The sequence below is a fragment of the Bombina bombina genome, chromosome 5 (genome assembly GCF_027579735.1).
Source record: "Bombina bombina isolate aBomBom1 chromosome 5, aBomBom1.pri, whole genome shotgun sequence".
NCBI lineage: Eukaryota > Metazoa > Chordata > Amphibia > Anura > Bombinatoridae > Bombina > Bombina bombina.
The window spans coordinates 1,166,038,098-1,166,060,589 of record NC_069503.1 but is presented as its reverse complement, the minus strand read 5'-3'; the positions used below and the strand labels follow the sequence as shown (position 1 = coordinate 1,166,060,589).

Here is a 22,492-nt window from a genome sequence, read left to right as displayed (position 1 = left end):
TACCACCAGAGAAATTGTGTAAAATGGATAAATATCTAGAGGTCCCTACTTACACTAATGTTTTTCCAGTCCCTAAAAGGATTTCGGACATAGTTACTAAGGAATGGGACAGACCAGGCATTCCGTTCTCTCCCCCTCCTACTTTTAAGAAAATGTTTCCTATATCTGACACCATTCGGGATTCCTGGCAGACGGTCCCTAAGGTGGAGGGAGCTGTTTCTACCCTAGCTAAGCGTACACCTATACCTATTGAGGACAGTTGTGCTTTCAAAGATCTTATGGATAAAAAATTAGAGGGTCTTTTAAAGAAATTGTTTATTCATTAGGGTTTTCTTCTACAACCTATAGCGTGCATTGTTCCAGTGACTACTGCAGCAGCTTTTTGGTTTGAGGCTCTAGAGGAGTCTCTTAAGGTGGAGACCCCATTAGATGATATTTTGGATAGAGTTAAGGCTCTCAAGCTAGCTAATTCTTTAATTACCGATGCCGCTTTTCAAATGGCTAAATTAGCGGCAAAAAATGCAGGCTTTGCCATTTTAGCGCATAGAGGGACATTAAACACTTTGAGATGGTAAAATAAAATGATAAATTGTATATAATAAAACAACTCTGCAATATACTTTCATTATTTATTTTGTCCTCTTTGCCTGTAATTCCATTCTGAAATTGTGAGCTTTTCAGTTCCTGTTAGAAATGGAAGTGCAGAACACTGTTAAATCCAGCTCAACCATTGGCTGCACACTCTAGTGACCTATTTATAACTGACCCTAATTGGCCACAGCAGAGAAGGTAACACAAGTTACAACATGGCAGCTCCCAGTGTTTTATAGACACTAAAACTTTACACTTATTTTGTCACTTTTTTTTTTTTTAAATATTTTTATTGAGGTTAATAAAAACATACAATATCTAAAGCCATTACTGTCATGAACATACAGATGATATAAAACAGTAACATCCATATATATAATAACAAAAGGCTCCAGTTCTAAGACACGAAATAGCTTTCAATTACGGCAAAGAGCCATGGGATACACTGACATTGCGATATTTATGCACAAGTAAGATGAACTGTATATTGAATAAACTTTGTTTAGGCGACTATAGAAACCTGTGCTCATATGAAAACCTCTTTTTAAATATACATCATTATAACCATATTTTAAGACATAACAGACTTTTAGTTTTGTAACATATAGGGCCCTTTATGGGTCCTTGTAGTAATAATTGTACATTTATGTTAGAATAGGATGTGAATATCCAGACTTATGGAAGCAGAGAAATAGGGCCTCTCTCTGATCCTCAGCAGTAATAGAATGGAAATAAATTATGATTAAACAGCTGCACCTAGCAAGGATCAATAAAACTACCCACAATGAATCAGTGTTGCAGAGCACATGTACATAGATAAGACCGACATAACCAAATAAACTAATGTTGTTCCTAGAAACAAGTTGGATTAGAAACTGTGAACTGTTAGGGATGCATGCATAGTTGTCTATGTATTAATTTATCGCGACAACATCCTGAGTACTTAGATCTGAAAAATAATAATCTGTTGGCTATAGATAAAGATTTTCCAATTACTATTAACCTAAATATCTAGCAGGGCAAGGTAAAGCAAAACCCAGCTAATATATAGATGGCTATGGTACTAAGAGCTCCAACTTGTAGAATATAACGCAACCCATGGTGGCCTTTAATGAACACTTTTATGTAAAAAAAACAAAACGGATCCAATGAAAACTGGAGGTTTGAGAAAACATTGGTATTATTCAGGAGCCTAGTAAATACCATTAAAATGTATCGTAACAAGCAATACATAAAATCACTCAGAACAGCCTTGTATGGACCTCACATATCAGGCTCCATAAACCTCGTAAGGGACATTTCAGTAGAGGAGAACAAACAGACACACAGCAAACAGATTATCAACATCTCAGGCAAACCTTAGCATTTCTGAGGAGCAGTTCTAACATGTAATTAAATGTGGCCGAGCTAATAGGTAATACTTCCACCGGACTTACATATGGGAATAAGATGGATGTCTCAAAGTTCTTAATCATATGTTTTCCCACTAAATTATAAGAAATTAGTCACATAACTGGAAGTAATCTATCTCCCTCCAGTCTATCCCCGCTATTAGATAGATTAGCCAATTCCAACTCGGGGAGCTCTTGTCGCCTCGTGAGTCAGGTATGCTGCAATAGGGGTACATAAATCTTGGACAAGCCGCATAACACTACCTTGAGGTCTGATGTAGCTCAAAGTCTGCAAGCATGGTCCTACCGCTTTGCGTCCGTTATGTGTCCATAGAAAATTAGACAGTAACTGCTGAGATATGTCCGCTTCCTCTCGATTAACGGAGGAGTCAGCAATCCCCTCCAGCAAACAACCGCAGGGTCCACAGAGCCTATCGTCATTCTTCAATGAATCTCTGGCTTTGAGTCTGACATCCTCAGCCGCCAACCGCACACCGCCACTCGTGTCTGTCTCACAACCCACATGGCCATCTAGATTTGTACATACCCCATGGCAACTTTGCGGCAATGGTGTGGCAGGTTGGAGAGTCTGGGATATCCCCAATACCACACTTCTTGTCAAGAAGTCTTCCGGCTTTTCCATTCTTCCCCTGCTGTGCCTGTAGAGCATGTCGCCGTCATTCGGTGGCTCTCTAGGATCAGCTCTGTTACCTTCTGCCGCTGACTGTATCTCACCTTTCACATCTGTTTCATGTGCGAAGCGTAACTTGTCACTCTGAGTGTCAAGATGTCCTACAGAAAACATTTCCTGAAGCGCTGCCATCAGTATTTGCTCCATTCTATGTATGTGTACTTGTAGCGGTTCAATGACTGCTTCATCCCACCAGGGCAACGCCATCTTGATATCTCTCGGGTAGAGTACTGCACTTCCAAAATGCAAATGCAGTTGTATTTTATGAAGTTGCGTTATATATCAATACTAGTATCTGCGTACTTTATAGCCCAGAGACCTGAGGGGGGGGAATATATGCGGTAACCACAGTCGCGCTTTTCACCGTCCAAAGCCCGTGATGGCCTAGTTAGCAAAAGTTCTGCACGGCTTACTTGGATAACATAGGTCAGGGTGTCATTCCTCAGCTCCAAAACTTCTGGTAAAATATGTAGCCGGTTTTAGCTTCCCAATATATGTTATAGTAGATGAACACTTCTTATTTGCATCAAAAACTCAAGTTTTAATGGAATATAAGCAGGAGCTTCATCAAAACACAACCTGCCGCTCCAAGTGTAGGCTCCGCCCCCATTTTGTCACTTTTTAAACAACTAATGAAGCTTTAAAAAATACATCTACATGTTAGTCATGGACTAATCTTTTCTTTGAATGCATCATTCTATCTAGCATGCATTTAGTGTTTAATGTCCCTTTTAAGTCTTGGTCTGCTGATGTGTCATCAAAATCTAAACTTTTAGCTATTCCTTTTAAAGGTAAGACCCTATTCGGGCCTGAACTAAAGGAGATCATTTCCGACATTACTGGAGGTAAAGGTCATGCCCTTCCTCAGGACAAGACGGTTAAAATGAGGGCTAAAGAAAATAATTTTCTTTCCTTTTGAAATTTTAAAGGTGGACCCTCTACTTCCTCCTCGCCACAAGGCAGGAGGGGAATTTTGCACAATCCAAGTCAGTCTGGAGACCTAACTAGACCTGGAATAAAGGTAAACAGGCCAAGAAGCCTGCTGCTGCTACTAAGACAGCATGAAGGGGCAACCCCCGATCCGAGACCGGATCTAGTAGGGGGCAGACTTTCTCTCTTTGCTCAGGCTTGGGCAAGGGACGTTCAGGATCCTTGAGCATTAGAAATCGTGACCCAGGAGTATCGACTAGAGTTCAAAGATTTTCTCCCAAGGGGAAGATTTCATCTTTCACGTTTGTCTGTAGACCAGACGAAAAGAGAGGCGTTCTTACGCTGTGTAGAAGACCTATATACCATGGGTGTAATCTGCCCAGTTCCCAAACTAGAACAGGGGCAGGGGTTTTACTCAAATCTGTTTGTGGTTCCCAAAAAAGAGGGAACCTTCAGACCAATTTTAGATCTCAAATGCCTAAACAAATTTCTCAGAGTCCCATTGTTTAAGATGGAGAAAATACGAACTATTTTACCAATGATCCAGGAGGGTCAATATATGACTACCGTGGACTTAAAGGATGCGTATCTTCACATTCCTATCCACAAAGATCATCACCAGTTCCTCAGGTTCGCCTTCCTGGACAAACACTACCAGTTTGTGGCCCTCCCTTTCGGGGTGGCCCTCCCTTTCGGGGTGGCCACAGTTCCCAGAATCTTCACAAAGGTGCTAGGGTCCCTTCTGGCGGTTCTAAAGCCGCAGGGCATAGCAGTGGCGCCCTATCTGGACGAAGCCAAATCTCACACGGACATCGTGTTGGCTTTTCTAAGAACTCACGGGTGGAAGGTGAATATACAAAAGAGTTCACTAGTTCCACTGACAAGAGTTCCATTCTTAGGAATTCTGATAGACTCGGTAGACATGAAAATATTTCTGACAGAGGTCAGAAAGTCAAAAATCCTAACTACTTGCCGAGCACTTCAGTCCATTCCTCGGCCATCAGTGGCGCAGTGTATGAAGGTCATTGGATTAATGGTAGCGGCAATGGACATCGTTCCGTTTGCTCGCTTACATCTCAGACCACTGCAGCTGTGCATGCTCAGACAGTGGAATGGGGATTATGCGGATTTATCTCCTCAGATAAATCTGGATCTAGAGACCAGAGACTCTCTTCTTTGGTGGTATTCACAGGATCATCTGTCCCAGGGAATGTGCTTCCGCAGGCCAGCATGGGTCATAGTGATGACGGTCGCCAGCCTCTTGGGCTGGGGTGCAGTCTGGAATTCCCTGAAGGCTCAGGGTGTTTGGACTCAGGAGGAGTCCCTTCTACCTCGAAATATTCTGGAACTGAGAGCAATATTCAACGCGCTTTAAGCGTGGCCTCAGTTGGCTTTGGCCAAATTCATAAGATTCCAGTCGGACAATATCACGACTGTAGCATATATCAATCATCAAGGGGGAACAAAGAGTTCTCTAGCGATGATAGAGGTTTCCAAGATAATTCGATGGGCAGAGACTCACTCTTGCCATCTATCAGCAATCTATATCCCAGGAGTAGAGAACTGGGAAGCGGACTTTCTAAGTCATCAGACTTTTCATCTGGGGGAGTGGGAGCTTCATCCAGTGGTATTTGCGGCATTGATCTGTCAATGGGGCACACCGGAATTGGATTTGATGGCATCTCGTCAGAATGCCAAACTTCCTTGTTACGGGTCCAGATCAAGGGATCCCCAAGCAGTACTGGTAGATGCTCTAGCAGTACCTTGGTCGTTCAACCTGGCTTATGTGTTTCCTCCTTTTCCTCTCCTACCTCGACTGATTGCCAGAATCAAACAGGAGAGGGCTTCGGTAATCTTGATATCCCCTGCGTGGCCACGCAGGACTTGGTATGCAGATCTAGTGGAAATGTCCTCTCTGCCACTGTGGAAACTGCCACTGAGACAGGACCTTCTCATTCAAGGTCTGTTCCAACATCCAAACCTAAATTCTCTGCAGCTGACTGCCTGGAGATTGAACGCTTGATTTTATCTAAGCGGAGATTCTCTGAGTCGGTCATTGATACCTTGATTCAGGCTCGGAAGCCTTTCAGTAGGAAAATTTACCATAAGATATGGCGTAAATATCTTTATTGGTGCAAATCTAAGGGCTACTCATGGAGTAGGGTTAGGATTCCCAGGATTTTGTCCTTTCTCCAAGAAGGATTGCAGATGGGATTATCGGCTAGTTCCTTAAAAGGACAAATTTCTGCTTTGTCAATTTTACTACATAAGCGTCTGGCGGATGTCCCAGACGTTCAGTCTTTTTGTCAGGCTTTAGTCAGAATCAAGCCTGTGTTTAAACCTGTTGCTCCGCCATGGAGTTTGAATTAAGTTCTCAATGTTCTTCAAGGGGTTCTGTTTGAACCCATGCATTCCATAGATATTAAGCTTTTATCTTGGAAAGTTTTGTTTTTAGTTGCTATCTCTTCTGCTCGAAGAGTTTCTGAGCTTTCTGCGTTACATTCCATTCTTATATTACATTCTGATAAGGTGGTTTTGCGTACTAAACCTGGATTCCTTCCTAAGGTTGTTTCAAATAAGAATATTAATCAGGAAATTGTTGTTCCTTCTCTGTGTCCTAATCCTTCTTCCAAGAAGGAGCGCCTGTTACATAACTTGGACGTGGTTCGTGCCTTGAAGTTTTACTTACAAGCGACCAAGGATTTCCATCAAACATCTTCTCTATTTGTTGTTTATTCTGGAAAGCGTAGGGGTCAAAAAGCTACAGCTACCTCTTTCTTTTTGGCTGGAAAGCATCATCCGTTTGGCATACGAGACTGCTGGACAGCAGCCTCCTGAAAAAATTACAGCTCATTCTACTAGAGCGGTGGCTTCCATATGGGCTTTTAAAAACGATGCTTCTGTTGAACAGATTTGCAACGCTGCAACTTGGTCGTCTCTTCATACCTTTTCCAAATTTGATACTTTTGCTTCTTCTGAGGCTATTTTTGGGAGAAAAGTTCTTCAAGCAGTGGTGCCTTCTGTTTAGGTATCTGTCTTGTCCCTCCCGTTCATCCCTGTCCTGTTGCTTTGGTATTGTATCCCACAAGTAAGGATGAATCCGTGGACTCATCGTATCTAGTAGAAGAAATGGAAATTTATGCTTACCTGATAAATTGATTTCTTCTACGATACGACGAGTCCACGGCCCTCCCTGTCATATTAGACAGATTATATTTTTGTTTACAAAACTTCAGTCACCCCTGCACCTTTTAGCTTTTCTTTTCTCTTCCTGTACCTTTGGTCGAATGACTGGGGGTGGAGAGAAGGGAGGAGCTATATATACAGCTCTGCTGTTGTGCTCTTTGCCACTTCCTGTTAGCAGGAGAATAATATCTCACAAGTAAGGATGAATCCGTGGACTCGTCGTATCGTAGAAGAAATAAATTTATCAGGTAAGCATAAATTTCCTTTTTTCATTATTGCACTTAGTAATTTTTGTACCTAATTTCTCCTACATTGGTGTGTCCGGTCCACGGCTTCATCCTTACTTGTGGGAATATTCTCTTCCCTAACAGGAAATGGCAAAGAGGCACACAGCAAAAGCTGTCCATATAGTCCCCCCTCTGACTCCGCCCCCCAGTCATTCTCTTTGCCTGCTCTGAACAAGTAGCATCTCCACGGGGATAGTAAAGAGTATGTGGTGTTAGTTGTAGTTTTATTTCTTCTATCAAGAGTTTGTTATTTTAAAATAGTGCCGGTTTGTACTATTTACTCTACAACAGAAAGTGATGAAGAGTTCTGTTAAAAGAGGAATATGATTTTAGCAACAGTAACTAAAATCCATTGCTGTTATCACGCAGGACTGTTGAAACCAGAGAACTTCAGTTGGGGGTAACAGTTTGCAGACTTATCTGCTTCAGGTATGACCAGTCTATTTTCTAACAACACATAGTAATGCTAGAAGACTGTCAGTTTTTCCCTCATGGGACCGGTAAGCCATTTTCTTAGACTGAGTGACAGATTAAAGGCTTATATATTGGGCTCTATACTGGTTGACACTATTGTGGGCTAAATCGATTTGCTTATATCATATTCTTATGACATTTGGAGTGTTTTTGTGAACTTAGAAACGCTTTTGGGAACGTTTTAATTATACCTGGCATTGGTTTAGACGCCTAATCTAGTCAGAAAGGCCCCTTCACTCTGGTATGCAGAGGGAGGAGGCCTCATTTTCGCGCCTCAGTTGCGCAGTTACATCCAGAGGCAGTGCATGCAACTTCATGTGAGAGGGTCCTGTGGCTAAGAAACAGACTCCGGAAGGCTTATTTCTGTGGTGAATAACCCCTAAGGAAGGTAAAAGCCGCAGCAAAGTCTGTGGCAGGGACTGTAGTGTGTTTGAACCGGTTAAATTGAACAATTAGCTCCGGTTTGCTCATTTAAGGGTCTAGAAACTTCATATTTGCTGTGCAATACTTTCAAAGCATTAAAACACTGGGGTGTAAATTTTATAAAGATCGGATATTTCCTTCATAGTTTTTTGAACATTCAGAAATAAAGTGTGTTCTTTTTGTTATTTAAAGAGACAGTAACGTTTTTGTATAAAATCGTTTTTATTGCATTAATAGCCTGCCTAAATCTGCCTAACATGTCTGTACCTTCAGATAACATATGTTCTGTGTGTATGGAGGGCAAGGTGGTTCCCCCTTTAAATGTATGTGCAAATTGTGCCATGGCGTCCAAACAAAGTAAGGACAGTACTGTCACATTTAATAAGGTTGCCCAAGATGATTCTTCAAATGAAGGTAGTGGGGATAGTTCATCATCCTCCCCTTCTGTGTCAACACCAGTTTTGCCCGCACAGGCGATAACTAGTTCATCTAGCGCGCCAATGCTTGTTACTATGCAGCAATTAACAGCAGTAATGGATAATTCTATAGCAAATCTTTTATCCAAACTGCCAGCATTTCAAAGAAAGCGTGATTGCTCAGTTTTAAATACAGAGGATGAGCAATAAGGCGCTGACGATAATTTATCTGTTTTACCCTCACATCAATCTGAGTTGGCAGCGAGGGAGGGGCTGTCTGAGGGAGAAATTTCTGACTCAGGGAAAATTTCTCAACAGGCAGAACCCGATATCGTGGCATTTAAATTTAAGCTAGAACATCTCCGCGCCCTGCTTAAGGAGGTACTAGCTACTCTTGATGATTGTGATTCTTTGGTAATTCCAGAGAAGTTGTGCAAAATGGACAAATTCTTAGAGATCCCAGTGCACGCTGATGCTTTTCCGATACCCAAGAGGGTAGCGGACATAGTGAATAAGGAGTGGGAGAAGCCAGGTATACCTTTTTGTTCCACCTCCTATATTTAAGAAAATGTTCCCCATTGTTGACCCCAGAAGGGACGCATGGCAAACGGTCCCTAAGGTAGAGGGGGCAGTTTCAACGTTAGCGAAGCGCACAACTATTCCTATAGTGGACAGTGGCGCTTTCAATGATCCTATGGATAAAAAATTGGAAGGATTGCTTAAAAAGATTTTTGTTCAGCAAGGGTTCCTTCTTCAACCAATTTCGTGCATTATTCCTGTCACCTCGGCGGCGTCTTTCTGGTTCGAGGAACTAGAAAGTTCGCTCCAGAAGGAGACTCCATATGATGAAGTCATGGACAGAATTCACGCACTAAAGTTAGCTAATTCCTTTATTTTGGATGCCGCCTTTCAATTGGCGAAATTAGCGGCTAAAATCCTGGTCGGCAGATGTGTCGTCCAAGACTAAATTACTTAATATTCCTTTCAAAGGTAAGACCCTTTTCGGGCCAGAATTGAAGGAGATTATTTTAGACATCACTGGGGGAAAGGGCCATGCCCTCCCACAGGATAGGCCTTTCAAGGCTAAGAACAAGTCTAATTTTCGTTCCTTTCGCAATTTCAGGAACGGACCGGCTTCTAACTCTGCAGCCTCTAGACAAGAGGGTAACGCTTCCCAGCCTAAACCAGCATGGAAACCATTGCAAGGCTGGAACAAGGGTAAACAGGCCAAGAAGCCTGCTGCTGCTACCAAGACAGCATGAAAGGGTAGCCCCCGATCCGGGACCGGATCTAGTAGGGGGCAGACTTTCTCTCTTTGCTCAGGCTTGGGCAAGAGATGTTCCGGATCCCTGGGCACTAGAAATAGTCTCTCAGGGGTATCTTCTAGAGTTCAAGGAACTCCCTCCAAGGGGAAGGTTCCACATGTCTCGCTTATCTTCAGACCAGATAAAGAGACAGGCATTCTTACATTGCGTAGGAGACCTATTAAAGATGGGAGTGATACACCCAGTTCCAACAGCGGAACAAGGTCTGGGTTTTTACTCAAACCTGTTTGTAGTTCCCAAAAAAGAGGGAACTTTCAGGCCAATTCTGGATTTAAAAATACTAAACAAATTTCTCAGAGTTCCATCATTCAAAATGAAAACCATTCGGACGATCTTACCAACAATCCAGGAGGGTCAATATATGACTACCGTGGACTTAAAGGATGCGTACCTGCATATTCCTATCCACAAAGATCACCATCAGTTCCTAAGGTTCGCCTTTCTGGACAAACATTACCAGTTTGTGGCTCTTCCATTCGGTTTTGCCACTGCTCCCAGAATTTTCACAAAGGTACTAGGGTCCCTTCTAGCGGTTCATAAGGCCGAGGGGCATTTCTGTAGCACCTTACCTAGACGACATTCTAATCCAAGCGTCGTCTCTTTCCAAAGCAAAGGCTCATACAGACATTGTTTTAGCCTTTCTCAGGTCTCACGGGTGGAAGGTGAACATAGAAAAGAGTTCCCTGTCCCCGTCCACAAGGGTTCCTTTTCTATGAACAATAATAGATTCTGTAGAAATGAAGATTTTTCTGACAGAGGTCAGAAAGTTAAAGCTTCTAAACGCTTGTCAAGCTCTTCAATCTATTCCTCAACCTTCCATAGCTCAGTGCATGGAGGTAATAGGATTAATGGTTGCAGCAATGGACGTGGTTCCTTTTGCTCGAATTCATCTAAGACCATTACAACTGTGCATGCTCAAACAATGGAATGGGGATTATGCAGATTTGTCTCCCCAGATTCAAGTAGACCAGTTAACCAGAGACTCACTCCACTGGTGGTTGACTCAAGACCACCTGTCTCAGGGAATGAGTTTCCGCAGGCCAGAGTGGGTCATTGTCACGACCGACGCCAGTCTCTTAGGTTGGGGCGCGGTCTGGAACTCCCTGAGAGCTCAGGGTTTATGGTCTCGGGAAGAGTCTCTTCTCCCGATAAACATTTTGGAACTGAGAGCGATATTCAATGCGCTCCTGGCTTGGTCTCAACTAGCGAAGGCCAGATTCATAAGATTTCAGTCGGACAACATGACGACTGTAGCGTACATCAATCATCAGGCGGGAACAAAGAGTTCCTTGGCGATGAGAGAGGTATCCAAGATCATCAAATGGGCGGAGGATCACTCCTGCCACTTTTCTGCAATTCACATCCCAGGAGTAGACAACTGGGAGGCGGATTATTTGAGTCGTCAGACTTTCCATCCGGGGGAGTGGGAACTCCACCCGGAGGTCTTTGCCCAGTTAACTCGACTATGGGGCATTCCAGACATGGATCTGATGGTGTCCCGTCAGAACTTCAAGGTTCCTCGCTACGGGTCCAGATCCAGGGATCCCAAGGCAACACCAGTGGATGCATTGGTGGCGCCTTGGTCGTTCAACCTAGCTTATGTATTTCCACCGTTCCCTCTCCTTCCCAGGCTTGTAGCCAGGATCAAGCAGGAGAAGGCCTCGGTGATTCTGATAGCTCCTGCGTGGCCACGCAGGACTTGGTATGCAGACCTGGTGAATATGTCATCGGCTCCACCATGGAAGCTACCTTTGAGACAGGATCTTCTAGTACAAGGTCCATTCGAACATCCAAATCTAGTCTCTCTGCAACTGACTGCTTGGAAATTGAACGCTTGATTCTATCTAAGCGTGGATTTTCAGATTCGGTTATAGATACTCTGGTCCAAGCCAGAAAACCTGTGACTAGGAAAATTTACCATAAGATATGGAAAAAATATATCTGTTGGTGCGAATCCAAGGGATTCTCTTGGAGTAAAATTAAAATTCCTAGGATACTTTCCTTTCTCCAAGAGGGTTTGGATAAAGGGTTGTCAGCGAGTTCTCTTAAAGGACAGATATCTGCTCTGTCTGTTTTGTTGCACAAACGTCTGGCAGCAGTGCCAGATGTACAGGCGTTTGTACAGGCCTTAGTCAGAATCAAGCCTGTCTACAGACCCATGACTCCTCCATGGAGTCTAAACTTAGTTCTTTCAGTTCTTCAAGGGGTTCCGTTTAAACCTTTACATTCCATAGATATTAAGTTACTATCTTGGAAAGTTCTGTTTTTAGTTGCTATTTCTTGTGCTAGAAGAGTTTCTGAATTGTCTGCTTTGCAGTGTACTTCACCCTATCTGGTATTCCATACAGATAAGGTTGTTTTGCGTACCAAACCTGGTTTTCTTCCAAAAGTGGTTTCCAACAGGAATATTAACCAGGAAATAGTTGTTCCTTCTCTGTGTCCGAATCCAGTTTCGAAGAAGGAACGTTTGTTACACAACTTAGATGTGGTCCGTGCTTTAAAATTCTATTTAGCAGCAACGAAGGATTTCAGACAGACATCATCCTTGTTTGTCGTTTATTCTGATAAGAGGAGAGGGCAGAAAGCTACTGCGACCTCTCTTTCCTTTTGGCTGAAAAGCATCATCCGATTGGCTTATGAGACTGCCGGACGGCAGCCTCCTGAACGAATTACAGCTCACTCTACTAGAGCTGTGGCTTCCACATGGGCCTTCAAGAACGAGGCTTCTGTTGATCAGATCTGTAAGGCAGCGACTTGGTCTTCCCTGCACACTTTTACCAAATTTTACAAATTCGATACTTATGCTTCTTCGGAGGCTGTTTTTGGGAGAGAGGTTTTGCAAGCCGTGGTGCCTTCCGTTTAGGTTACCTGACTTGTTCCCTCCCTTCATCCGTGTCCTAAAGCTTTGGTATTGGTTCCCACAAGTAAGGATGAAGCCGTGGACCGGACACACCAATGTAGGAGAAAACAGAATTTATGCTTACCTGATAAATTTCTTTCTCCTACGGTGTGTCCGGTCCATGGCCCGCCCTGGCATTTTTGTCAGGTTTAACATTTTTTATCTCTATACACTACAGTCACCACGGCACCCTATGGTTTCTCCTTTTTCTCCTATCCGTCGGTCGAATGACTGGAGGGCGGAGCCAGAGGGGGGACTATATGTACAGCTTTTGCTGTGTGCCTCTTTGCCATTTCCTGTTAGGGAAGAGAATATTCCCACAAGTAAGGATGAAGCCGTGGACCGGACGCACCGTAGGAGAAAGAAATTTATCAGGTAAGCATAAATTCTGTTTTTATGGTGCTGCTTAGTATGTCAGCGCTCGAGAAGTACATGATAATGCAATGGTGGAGTGTGATGTCAAGAATTGCATTACTTGTGTGTCTTGTGACTGGAATACAGAGATTTGTGGCTGATTAACAATCCCTATCCTTTTCTCTCAGATACACTAAGGGTGTTGATATGTGGAGTATTGGCTGCATCCTTGGGGAAATGCTGATGGGAAAACCGCTTTTTCCTGGGACCTCAACCATTAACCAGATTGAGCGTATTATGAGCATCATCTCCCCACCCTCACAGGAAGGTATAATGTTCATCTCTCTGTATAGTGTGATCTCACCCCCCTTTGGTTGGATAATGTGCCCCTCCTCTTATGTTCAGATATTCTGCTTCCACCCCAGTCTATTAATATGTTTACTTCCCCATAGATATCCGGTCTATAAAGTCTGAATATGGAGAGTCTGTGATCAACAGGATGAGCTCTAGGTAATGGTCTTCCAGTGCAGTGTGCTTTGCTCCCTGTGTGTATCACTGTGTCTCCTTGTCTGTACCAAACACCACTGTGTTCCACTGAGCAGTTTGTGCTGCATTGTAGTGTTTCAGGCATCTTATTCCATACAGTGACACTGAGTTCTCTCCCCAGACAAAGGGTGTCTATAGATTCCCTTCTTCCTTCAAGCACCCCTCCTGAAGCTCTGGATTTGTTAAAGAAACTTCTTATCTTCAACCCTGATAAGCGTCTGACAGCTGAAGAGGCTCTGCTGCACCCCTACTTAATGAGGTAACCCCTCCCCTGAATTGTGGCTCCCCTATTTAATGAGGTAACACCTCCCCTGCATTGTGGCACCCCTACTTAATGAGGTAACTCCTTCCCCTGCATTGTGGCACCCCTAGTTAGTGAGGTAACTCCTCCCCTGCAGTGCAGCACTTTTACTTAATGAGGTAACTCCCTCCCCTGCATTGTGACTCCCCTACTTAATGAGGTAACGCCTCCCCTGCATTGTGGCACCCCTACTTAATGAGGTAACACCTCCCCTGCATTGTGGCACCCCTACCTAATGAGGTAACTCCTTCCCCTGCATTGTGGCACCCCTACTTAATGAGGTAACTCCTTCCCCTGCATTGTGGCACCCCTACTTAATGAGGTAACTCCTCCCCTGCAGTGCAGCACTTTTACTTAATGAGGTAACTCCTTCCCCTGCATTGTGACTCCCCTACTTAATGAGGTAACTCCCCCCCTGCATTGTGGCACCCCTACTTAATGAGGTAACTCCCCCCCTGCATTGTGGCACCCCTAGTTAGTGAGGTAACTCCTCCCCTGCAGTACAGCACTTTTACTTAATAAGGTAACTCCTCTCCTGCAGTGTGGCACCCCTGGTTAATGAGGTAACTCCTCCCCTGCATTGTGGTACCCCTGGTTAATGAGGTAACTCCTCCCCTGCATTGTGGCACCCCTGGTTAATAAGGTAACTCCCCCCCTGCATTGTGGCACCCCTAGGTAGTGAGGTAACTCCTCCCCTGCAGTGCAGCACTTTTACTTAATGAGGTAACTCCTCTCCAGCAGTGTGGCACCCCTACTTAATGAGGTAACTCCTCCCCTGCTTTGCGGACACCCCTGCTTAATGAGGTAACTCCTCCCCTGCAGTGCAGCACCCCTACTTAATGAGGTAACTCCTCCCCTGCTTTGCGGACACCCCTGCTTAATGAGGTAACTCCTCCCCTGCATTGTGGCACCCCTACTTAGTGAGGTAACGCCTCCCCTGCAGTGCAGCACTTTTACTTAATGAGATAACTCCTCCCCTGCAGTGTGGCACCCCTGCTCCCCCCTGCATTGTGGCACCCCTAGTTAGTGAGGTAACACCTCTCCTGCAGTGCAGCACTTTTACTTAATGAGGTAACTCCTCCCCTGCAGTGTGGCACCCCTGCTTAATGAGGTAACTCCTCCCCTGCAGTGTGGCACCCCTGCTTAATGAGGTAACTTCTCCCCTGCAGTGTGGCACCCCTGCTTAATGAGGTAACTCCTCCCCTGCAGTGTGGTACCCCTGCTTAATGAGGTAACTCCTCCCCTGCAGTGTGGCACCCCTAGTTAGTGAGGTAACTCCTCCCCTGCAGTGCAGCACTTTTACTTAATGAGGTAACTCCTCCACTGCATTGTGGCACCCCTACTTAATGAGGTAACTCCCCCCCCCTGCATTGTGGCACCCCTAGTTAGTGAGGTAACTCCTCCCCTGCAGTGCAGCACTTTTACTTAATGAGGTAACTCCTCCCCTGCATTGTGGCACCCTTAGTTAGTGAGGTAACGCCTCCTTTGCATTGTGTCGCCCCTACTTAATGAGGTAACTCCTCCCCTGCATTGTGACACCCCTGCTTAATGAGGTAACTCCTCCCCTGCATTGTGGCACCCCTACTTAATGAGGTAACTCCTCCCCTGCATTGTGGCACCCCTGCTTAATGAGGTAACTCCTCCCTTGCATTATGTCACCCCTGCTTAATGAGGTAACTCCCCCCCTGTAGTGCAGCACTTTTACTTGATGAGGTAACTCCCCCCCTGCATTGTGGCACCCCTAGTTAGTGAGGTAACTCCTCCCCTGCAGTGCAGCACTTTTTCTTAATGAGGTAACTCCTCCTCTGCATTGTGGCACCCCTACTTAATGAGGTAACTCCCATCCTGCATTGTGGCACCCCTAGTTAGTGAGGTAACTCCTCCCCTGTAGTGCAGCACTTTTACTTAATGAGGTAACTCCTTCCCCTGCAGTGTGGCACCCCTTGTTAATGAGGTAACTCCTCCCCTGCCATGCAGCACTTTTACTAAATGAGGTAACTCCTCCCCTGCTTTGCGGACACCCCTGCTTAATGAGGTAACTCCTCCCCTGCATTGTGGCAACCCTGCTTAATGAGGTAACTCCTCCCCTGCAGTGCAGCACTTTTACTTAATGAGGTAACTCCTCCCCTGCTTTGCAGACACCCCTGCTTAATGAGGTAACTCCTCCCCTGCTTTGCGGACACCCCTGCTTAATGAGGTAACTCCTCTCCTGCAGTGCAGCACTTTTACTTAATGAGGTAACTCCTCCCCTGCATTGTGACACCCCTGCTTAATGAGGTAACTCCTCCCCTGCATTGTGACACCCCTGCTTAATGAGGTAACTCCTCCCCTGCATTGTGACACCCCTGCTTAATGAGGTAACTCCTCCCCTGCATTGTGGCACCCCTGCTTAATGAGGTAACTCCCCCCTGCATTGTGGCACCACTAGTTAATGAGGTAACTCCTCCCCTGCATTGTGACACCCCTGCTTAATGAGGTAACTCCTCCCCTGCATTGTGGCACCCCTACTTAATGAGGTAACTCCCCCCTGCATTGTGGCACCCCTAGTTAGTGAGGTAACTCCTCCCCTGCAGTGCAGCACTTTTACTTAATGAGGTAACTCTTCCCCTGCATTGTGACACTCCTACTTAATGATGTAACTCCCCCCCCTGCATCATTGTGGCACCCCTACTTAATGAGGTAACTCCCCCCCCCTGCATTGTGGCGCCCCTAGTTAGTGAGGTAACTCCTCCCCTGCATTGTGGCACCCCTGCTTAATGAGGTAACTCCTCCCCTGCATTGTGGCACCCCTACTTAATGAGGTAACTCCCCCCCTGCATTGTGTCACCACTAGTTAGTGAGGTAACTCCTCCCCTGCAGTGCAGCACTTTTACTTAATGAGGTAACTCCTCCCCTGCAGTGTGGCACCCCTGCTTAATGAGGTAACTCCTTCCCTGTATTGTGGCACCCCTAGTTAGTGAGGTAACTCCTCCCCTGCAGTGCAGCACTTTTACTTAATGAGGTAACTCCTCCCCTGCATTGTGGCACCCCTAGTTAGTGAGGTAACGCCTCCCTTATATTGTGGCACCCCTAGTTAGTGAGATAACGCCTCCCTTGCATTGTGTCACCCCTGCTTAATGAGGTAACTCCTCCCCTGCATTGTGGCACCCCTGCTTAGTGAGGTAACTCCTCCCCTGCATTGTGGCACCCCTACTTAATGTGGTAACTCCCCCCCCGCATTGTGGCACCCCTAGTTAGTGAGGTAACTCCTCCCCTGCAGTGCAGCACTTTTACTTAATGAGGTAACTCCTCCCCTGCATTGTGGCACCCCTAGTTAGTGAGGTAACTCCTCCCCTGCATTGTGTCACCCCTACTTAATGAGGTAACTCCTCCCCTACATTGTCACCCCTACTTAATGAGGTAACTCCTCCCCTGCATTGTGTCACCCCTACTTAATGAGGTAACTCCTCCCCTGCATTGTCACCCCTACTTAATGAGGTAAATCCTCCCCTGCATTGTGGCTCCCCTACTTAATACGGTAACTCCCCCCTGCATTGTCACCCCTACTTAATACGGTAACTCCTCCCCTGCATTGTGTCACCCGTACTTAAGGTAACTCCTCCCCTGCATTGTGTCACCCCTACTTAATAAGGTAACTCCTCCCCTGCATTGTGGCTCCCCTACTTAATGAGGTAACTCCTCCCTTGCATTGTGGCACCCCTAGTTAGTGAGGTAACTCCTCCCCTGCATTGTGGCTCCCCTACTTAATGAGGTAACTCCTCCCCTGCATTGTGGCTCCCCTACTTAATGAGGTAACTCCTCCCCTGCATTGTGTCACCCCTACTTAATAAGGTAACTCCCCCCTGCATTGTGTCACCCGTACTTAATAAGGTAACTCCTCCCCTGCATTGTGTCACCCGTACTTAATAAGGTAACTCCCCCCTGCATTGTGTCACCCCTACTTAATGAGGTAACTCCTCCCCTGCATTGTGTCACCCCTACTTAATGAGGTAACTCCTCCCCTGCATTGTGTCACCCCTACTTAATGAGGTAACTCCCCCCTGCATTGTGTCACCCCTACTTAAGGTAACTCCTCCCTAGCATTGTGGCACCCCTACTTAATGAGGTAACTCCTCCCCTGCATTGTGGCACCCCTACTTAATGAGGTAACTCCCCCCCCTGCATTGTGTCACCCCTACTTAATAAGGTAACTCCTCCCCTGCATTGTGTCACCCCTACTTAATAAGGTAACTCCTCCCCTGCATTGTGTCACCCCTACTTAATGAGGTAACTCCCCCCCTGCATTGTGTCACCCCTGCTTAATGAGGTAACTCCCCCACTGCATTGTGGCTCCCCTACTTAATGAGGTAACTCCCCCCCTGCATTGTGGCACCCCTAGTTAGTGAGGTAACTCCTCCCCTGCATTGTGGCACCCCTGCTTAATGAGGTAACTCCTCCACTGCATTTTGGCTCCCCTATTTAATGAGGTAACTCCCCCCCTGCATTGTGGCACCCCTAGTTAGTGAGGTAACTCCTCCCCTGCATTGTGGCACCCCTACTTAATGAGGTAACTCCTCCCCTGCATTGTGTCACCCCTGCTTAATGAGGTAACTCCCCCCCTGTATTGTGGCACCCCTGCTTAATGAGGTAACTCCTCCCCTGCAGTGTGGCACCCCTGCTTAATGAGGTAACTCCTCCCCTGCATTGTGTCACCCCTGCTTAATGAGGTAACTCCTCCCCTGCAGTCTGGCACCCCTGCTTAATGAGGTAACTCCTCCCCTGCATTGTGGCACCCCTGCTTAATGAGGTAACTCCTTCCCTGCATTGTGGCACCCCTAGTGAGTGAGGTAACTCCTCCCCTGCAGTGCAGCACTTTTACTTAATGAGGTAACTCCTCCCCTGAATTGTTGCACCCCTAGTTAGTGAGGTAACGCCTCCCTTGCATTGTGTCACCCCTGCTTAATGAGGTAACTCCTCCCCTGCATTGTGGCACCCCTACTTAATGAGGTAACTCCCCCCTGCATTGTGGCACCCCTAGTTAGTGAGGTAACTCCTCCCCTGCATTGTGGCACCCCTACTTAATGAGGTAACTCCCCCCCTGCATTGTGGCACCCCTACTTAATGAGGTAACTCCTCCCCTGCATTGTGGCACCCCTACTTAATGAGGTAACTCCTCCCCTGCATTGTGGCTCCCCTACTTAATGAGGTAACTCCTCCCCTGCATTGTCTCACCGCTACTTAATGAGGTAACTCCTCCCCTGCATTGTGGCACCCCTGCTTAATGAGGTAACTCCCCCCCCTGCATTGTGGCTCCCCTACTTAATGAGGTAACTCCCCCCCTGCATTGTGGCACCCCTAGTTAGTGAGGTAACTTCTCCCCTGCATTGTGTCACCCCTACTTAATAAGGTAACTCCTCCCCTGCATTGTGGCTCCCCTACTTAATGAGGTAACTCCTCCCTTGCATTGTGGCACCCCTAGTTAGTGAGGTAACTCCTCCCCTGCATTGTGTCACCCCTACTTAATGAGGTAACTTCTCCCCTGCATTGTGGCTCCCCTACTTAATGAGGTAACTCCTCCCTTGCATTGTGGCACCCCTAGTTAGTGAGGTAACTCCTCCCTTGCATTGTGGCACCCCAAGTTAGTGAGGTAACTCCTCCCCTGCATTGTGGCACCCCTGCTTAATGAGGTAACTCCCCCCCTGCATTGTGGCACCCCTAGTTAGTGAGGTAACTCCTCCCCTGCATTGTGGCACCCCTGCTTAATGAGGTAACTCCTCCACTGCATTTTGGCTCCCCTATTTAATGAGGTAACTCCCCCCCTGCATTGTGGCACCCCTAGTTAGTGAGGTAACTCCTCCCCTGCATTGTGGCACCCCTACTTAATGAGGTAACTCCTCCCCTGCAGTGTGGCACCCCTGCTTAATGAGGTAACTCCTCCCCTGCATTGTGTCACCCCTGCTTAATGAGGTAACTCCTCCCCTGCAGTGTGGCACCCCTGCTTAATGAGGTAACTCCTTCCCTGCATTGTGGCACCCCTAGTGAGTGAGGTAACTCCTCCCCTGCAGTGCAGCACTTTTACTTAATGAGGTAACTCCTCCCCTGAATTGTTGCACCCCTAGTTAGTGAGGTAACGCCTCCCTTGCATTGTGTCACCCCTGCTTAATGAGGTAACTCCTCCCCTGCATTGTGGCACCCCTACTTAATGAGGTAACTCCCCCCTGCATTGTGGCACCCCTAGTTAGTGAGGTAACTCCTCCCCTGCATTGTGGCACCCCTACTTAATGAGGTAACTCCCCCCCTGCATTGTGGCACCCCTACTTAATGAGGTAACTCCTCCCCTGCATTGTGGCACCCCTACTTAATGAGGTAACTCCTCCCCTGCATTGTGGCTCCCCTACTTAATGAGGTAACTCCTCCCCTTCATTGTCTCACCGCTACTTAATGAGGTAACTCCTCCCCTGCATTGTGGCACCCCTGCTTAATGAGGTAACCCCCCCCCCCTGCATTGTGGCTCCCCTACTTAATGAGGTAACTCCCCCCCTGCATTGTGGCACCCCTAGTTAGTGAGGTAACTTCTCCCCTGCATTGTGTCACCCCTACTTAATAAGGTAACTCCTCCCCTGCATTGTGGCTCCCCTACTTAATGAGGTAACTCCTCCCTTGCATTGTGGCACCCCTAGTTAGTGAGGTAACTCCTCCCCTGCATTGTGGCTCCCCTACTTAATGAGGTAACTCCCCCCCTGCATTGTGGCACCCCTAGTTAGTGAGGTAACTTCTCCCCTGCATTGTGTCACCCCTACTTAATAAGGTAACTCCTCCCCTGCATTGTGGCTCCCCTACTTAATGAGGTAACTCCTCCCTTGCATTGTGGCACCCCTAGTTAGTGAGGTAACTCCTCCCCTGCATTGTGTCACCCCTACTTAATGAGGTAACTTCTCCCCTGCATTGTGGCTCCCCTACTTAATGAGGTAACTCCTCCCTTGCATTGTGGCACCCCTAGTTAGTGAGGTAACTCCTCCCTTGCATTGTGGCACCCCAAGTTAGTGAGGTAACTCCTCCCCTGCATTGTGGCACCCCTGCTTAATGAGGTAACTCCCCCCCTGCATTGTGGCACCCCTAGTTAGTGAGGTAACTCCTCCCCTGCATTGTGGCACCCCTGCTTAATGAGGTAACTCCTCCACTGCATTTTGGCTCCCCTATTTAATGAGGTAACTCCCCCCCTGCATTGTGGCACCCCTAGTTAGTGAGGTAACTCCTCCCCTGCATTGTGGCACCCCTACTTAATGAGGTAACTCCTCCCCTGCATTGTGTCACCCCTGCTTAATGAGGTAACTCCCCCCCTGTATTGTGGCACCCCTGCTTAATGAGGTAACTCCTCCCCTGCAGTGTGGCACCCCTGCTTAATGAGGTAACTCCTCCCCTGCATTGTGTCACCCCTGCTTAATGAGGTAACTCCTCCCCTGCAGTGTGGCACCCCTGCTTAATGAGGTAACTCCTTCCCTGCATTGTGGCACCCCTAGTGAGTGAGGTAACTCCTCCCCTGCAGTGCAGCACTTTTACTTAATGAGGTAACTCCTCCCCTGAATTGTGGCACCCCTAGTTAGTGAGGTAACGCCTCCCTTGCATTGTGTCACCCCTGCTTAATGAGGTAACTCCTCCCCTGCATTGTGGCACCCCTACTTAATGAGGTAACTCCCCCCTGCATTGTGGCACCCCTAGTTAGTGAGGTAACTCCTCCCCTGCATTGTGGCACCCCTACTTAATGAGGTAACTCCCCCCCTGCATTGTGGCACCCCTACTTAATGAGGTAACTCCTCCCCTGCATTGTGGCACCCCTACTTAATGAGGTAACTCCTCCCCTGCATTGTGGCTCCCCTACTTAATGAGGTAACTCCTCCCCTTCATTGTCTCACCGCTACTTAATGAGGTAACTCCTCCCCTGCATTGTGGCACCCCTGCTTAATGAGGTAACCCCCCCCCCTGCATTGTGGCTCCCCTACTTAATGAGGTAACTCCCCCCCTGCATTGTGGCACCCCTAGTTAGTGAGGTAACTCCTCCCCTGCATTGTGTCACCCCTACTTAATGAGGTAACTCCTCCCCTGCATTGTGGCTCCCCTACTTAATGAGGTAACTCCTCCCTTGCATTGTGGCACCCCTAGTTAGTGAGGTAACTCCTCCCCTGCATTGTGTCACCCCTACTTAATGAGGTAACTTCTCCCCTGCATTGTGGCTCCCCTACTTAATGAGGTAACTCCTCCCTTGCATTGTGGCACCCCTAGTTAGTGAGGTAACTTCTCCCCTGCATTGTGTCACCCCTACTTAATAAGGTAACTCCTCCCCTGCATTGTGGCTCCCCTACTTAATGAGGTAACTCCTCCCTTGCATTGTGGCACCCCTAGTTAGTGAGGTAACTCCTCCCCTGCATTGTGTCACCCCTACTTAATGAGGTAACTCCTCCCCTGCATTGTGGCTCCCCTACTTAATGAGGTAACTCCTCCCTTGCATTGTGGCACCCCTAGTTAGTGAGGTAACTCCTCCCTTGCATTGTGGCACCCCAAGTTAGTGAGGTAACTCCTCCCCTGCATTGTGGCACCCCTGCTTAATGAGGTAACTCCCCCCCTGCATTGTGGCACCCCTAGTTAGTGAGGTAACTCCTCCCCTGCATTGTGTCACTCCTGCTTAATGAGGTAACTCCTCC

The 22,492-nt window shown here is 46.9% G+C and overlaps 1 protein-coding gene across 1 annotated transcript in view; it reads left to right on the top strand.

Moving 5' to 3' along the window:
* The window catches only part of MAPK15 (mitogen-activated protein kinase 15), a 283,155-nt gene that overhangs the window by 187,484 nt on the left and 73,179 nt on the right, over positions 1–22,492 (top strand). The window contains 3 exon segments of the mRNA XM_053715993.1: positions 13,156–13,295; positions 13,420–13,477; positions 13,635–13,772. Of these exon segments, the coding sequence (XP_053571968.1) occupies positions 13,156–13,295; positions 13,420–13,477; positions 13,635–13,772 (336 nt within the window).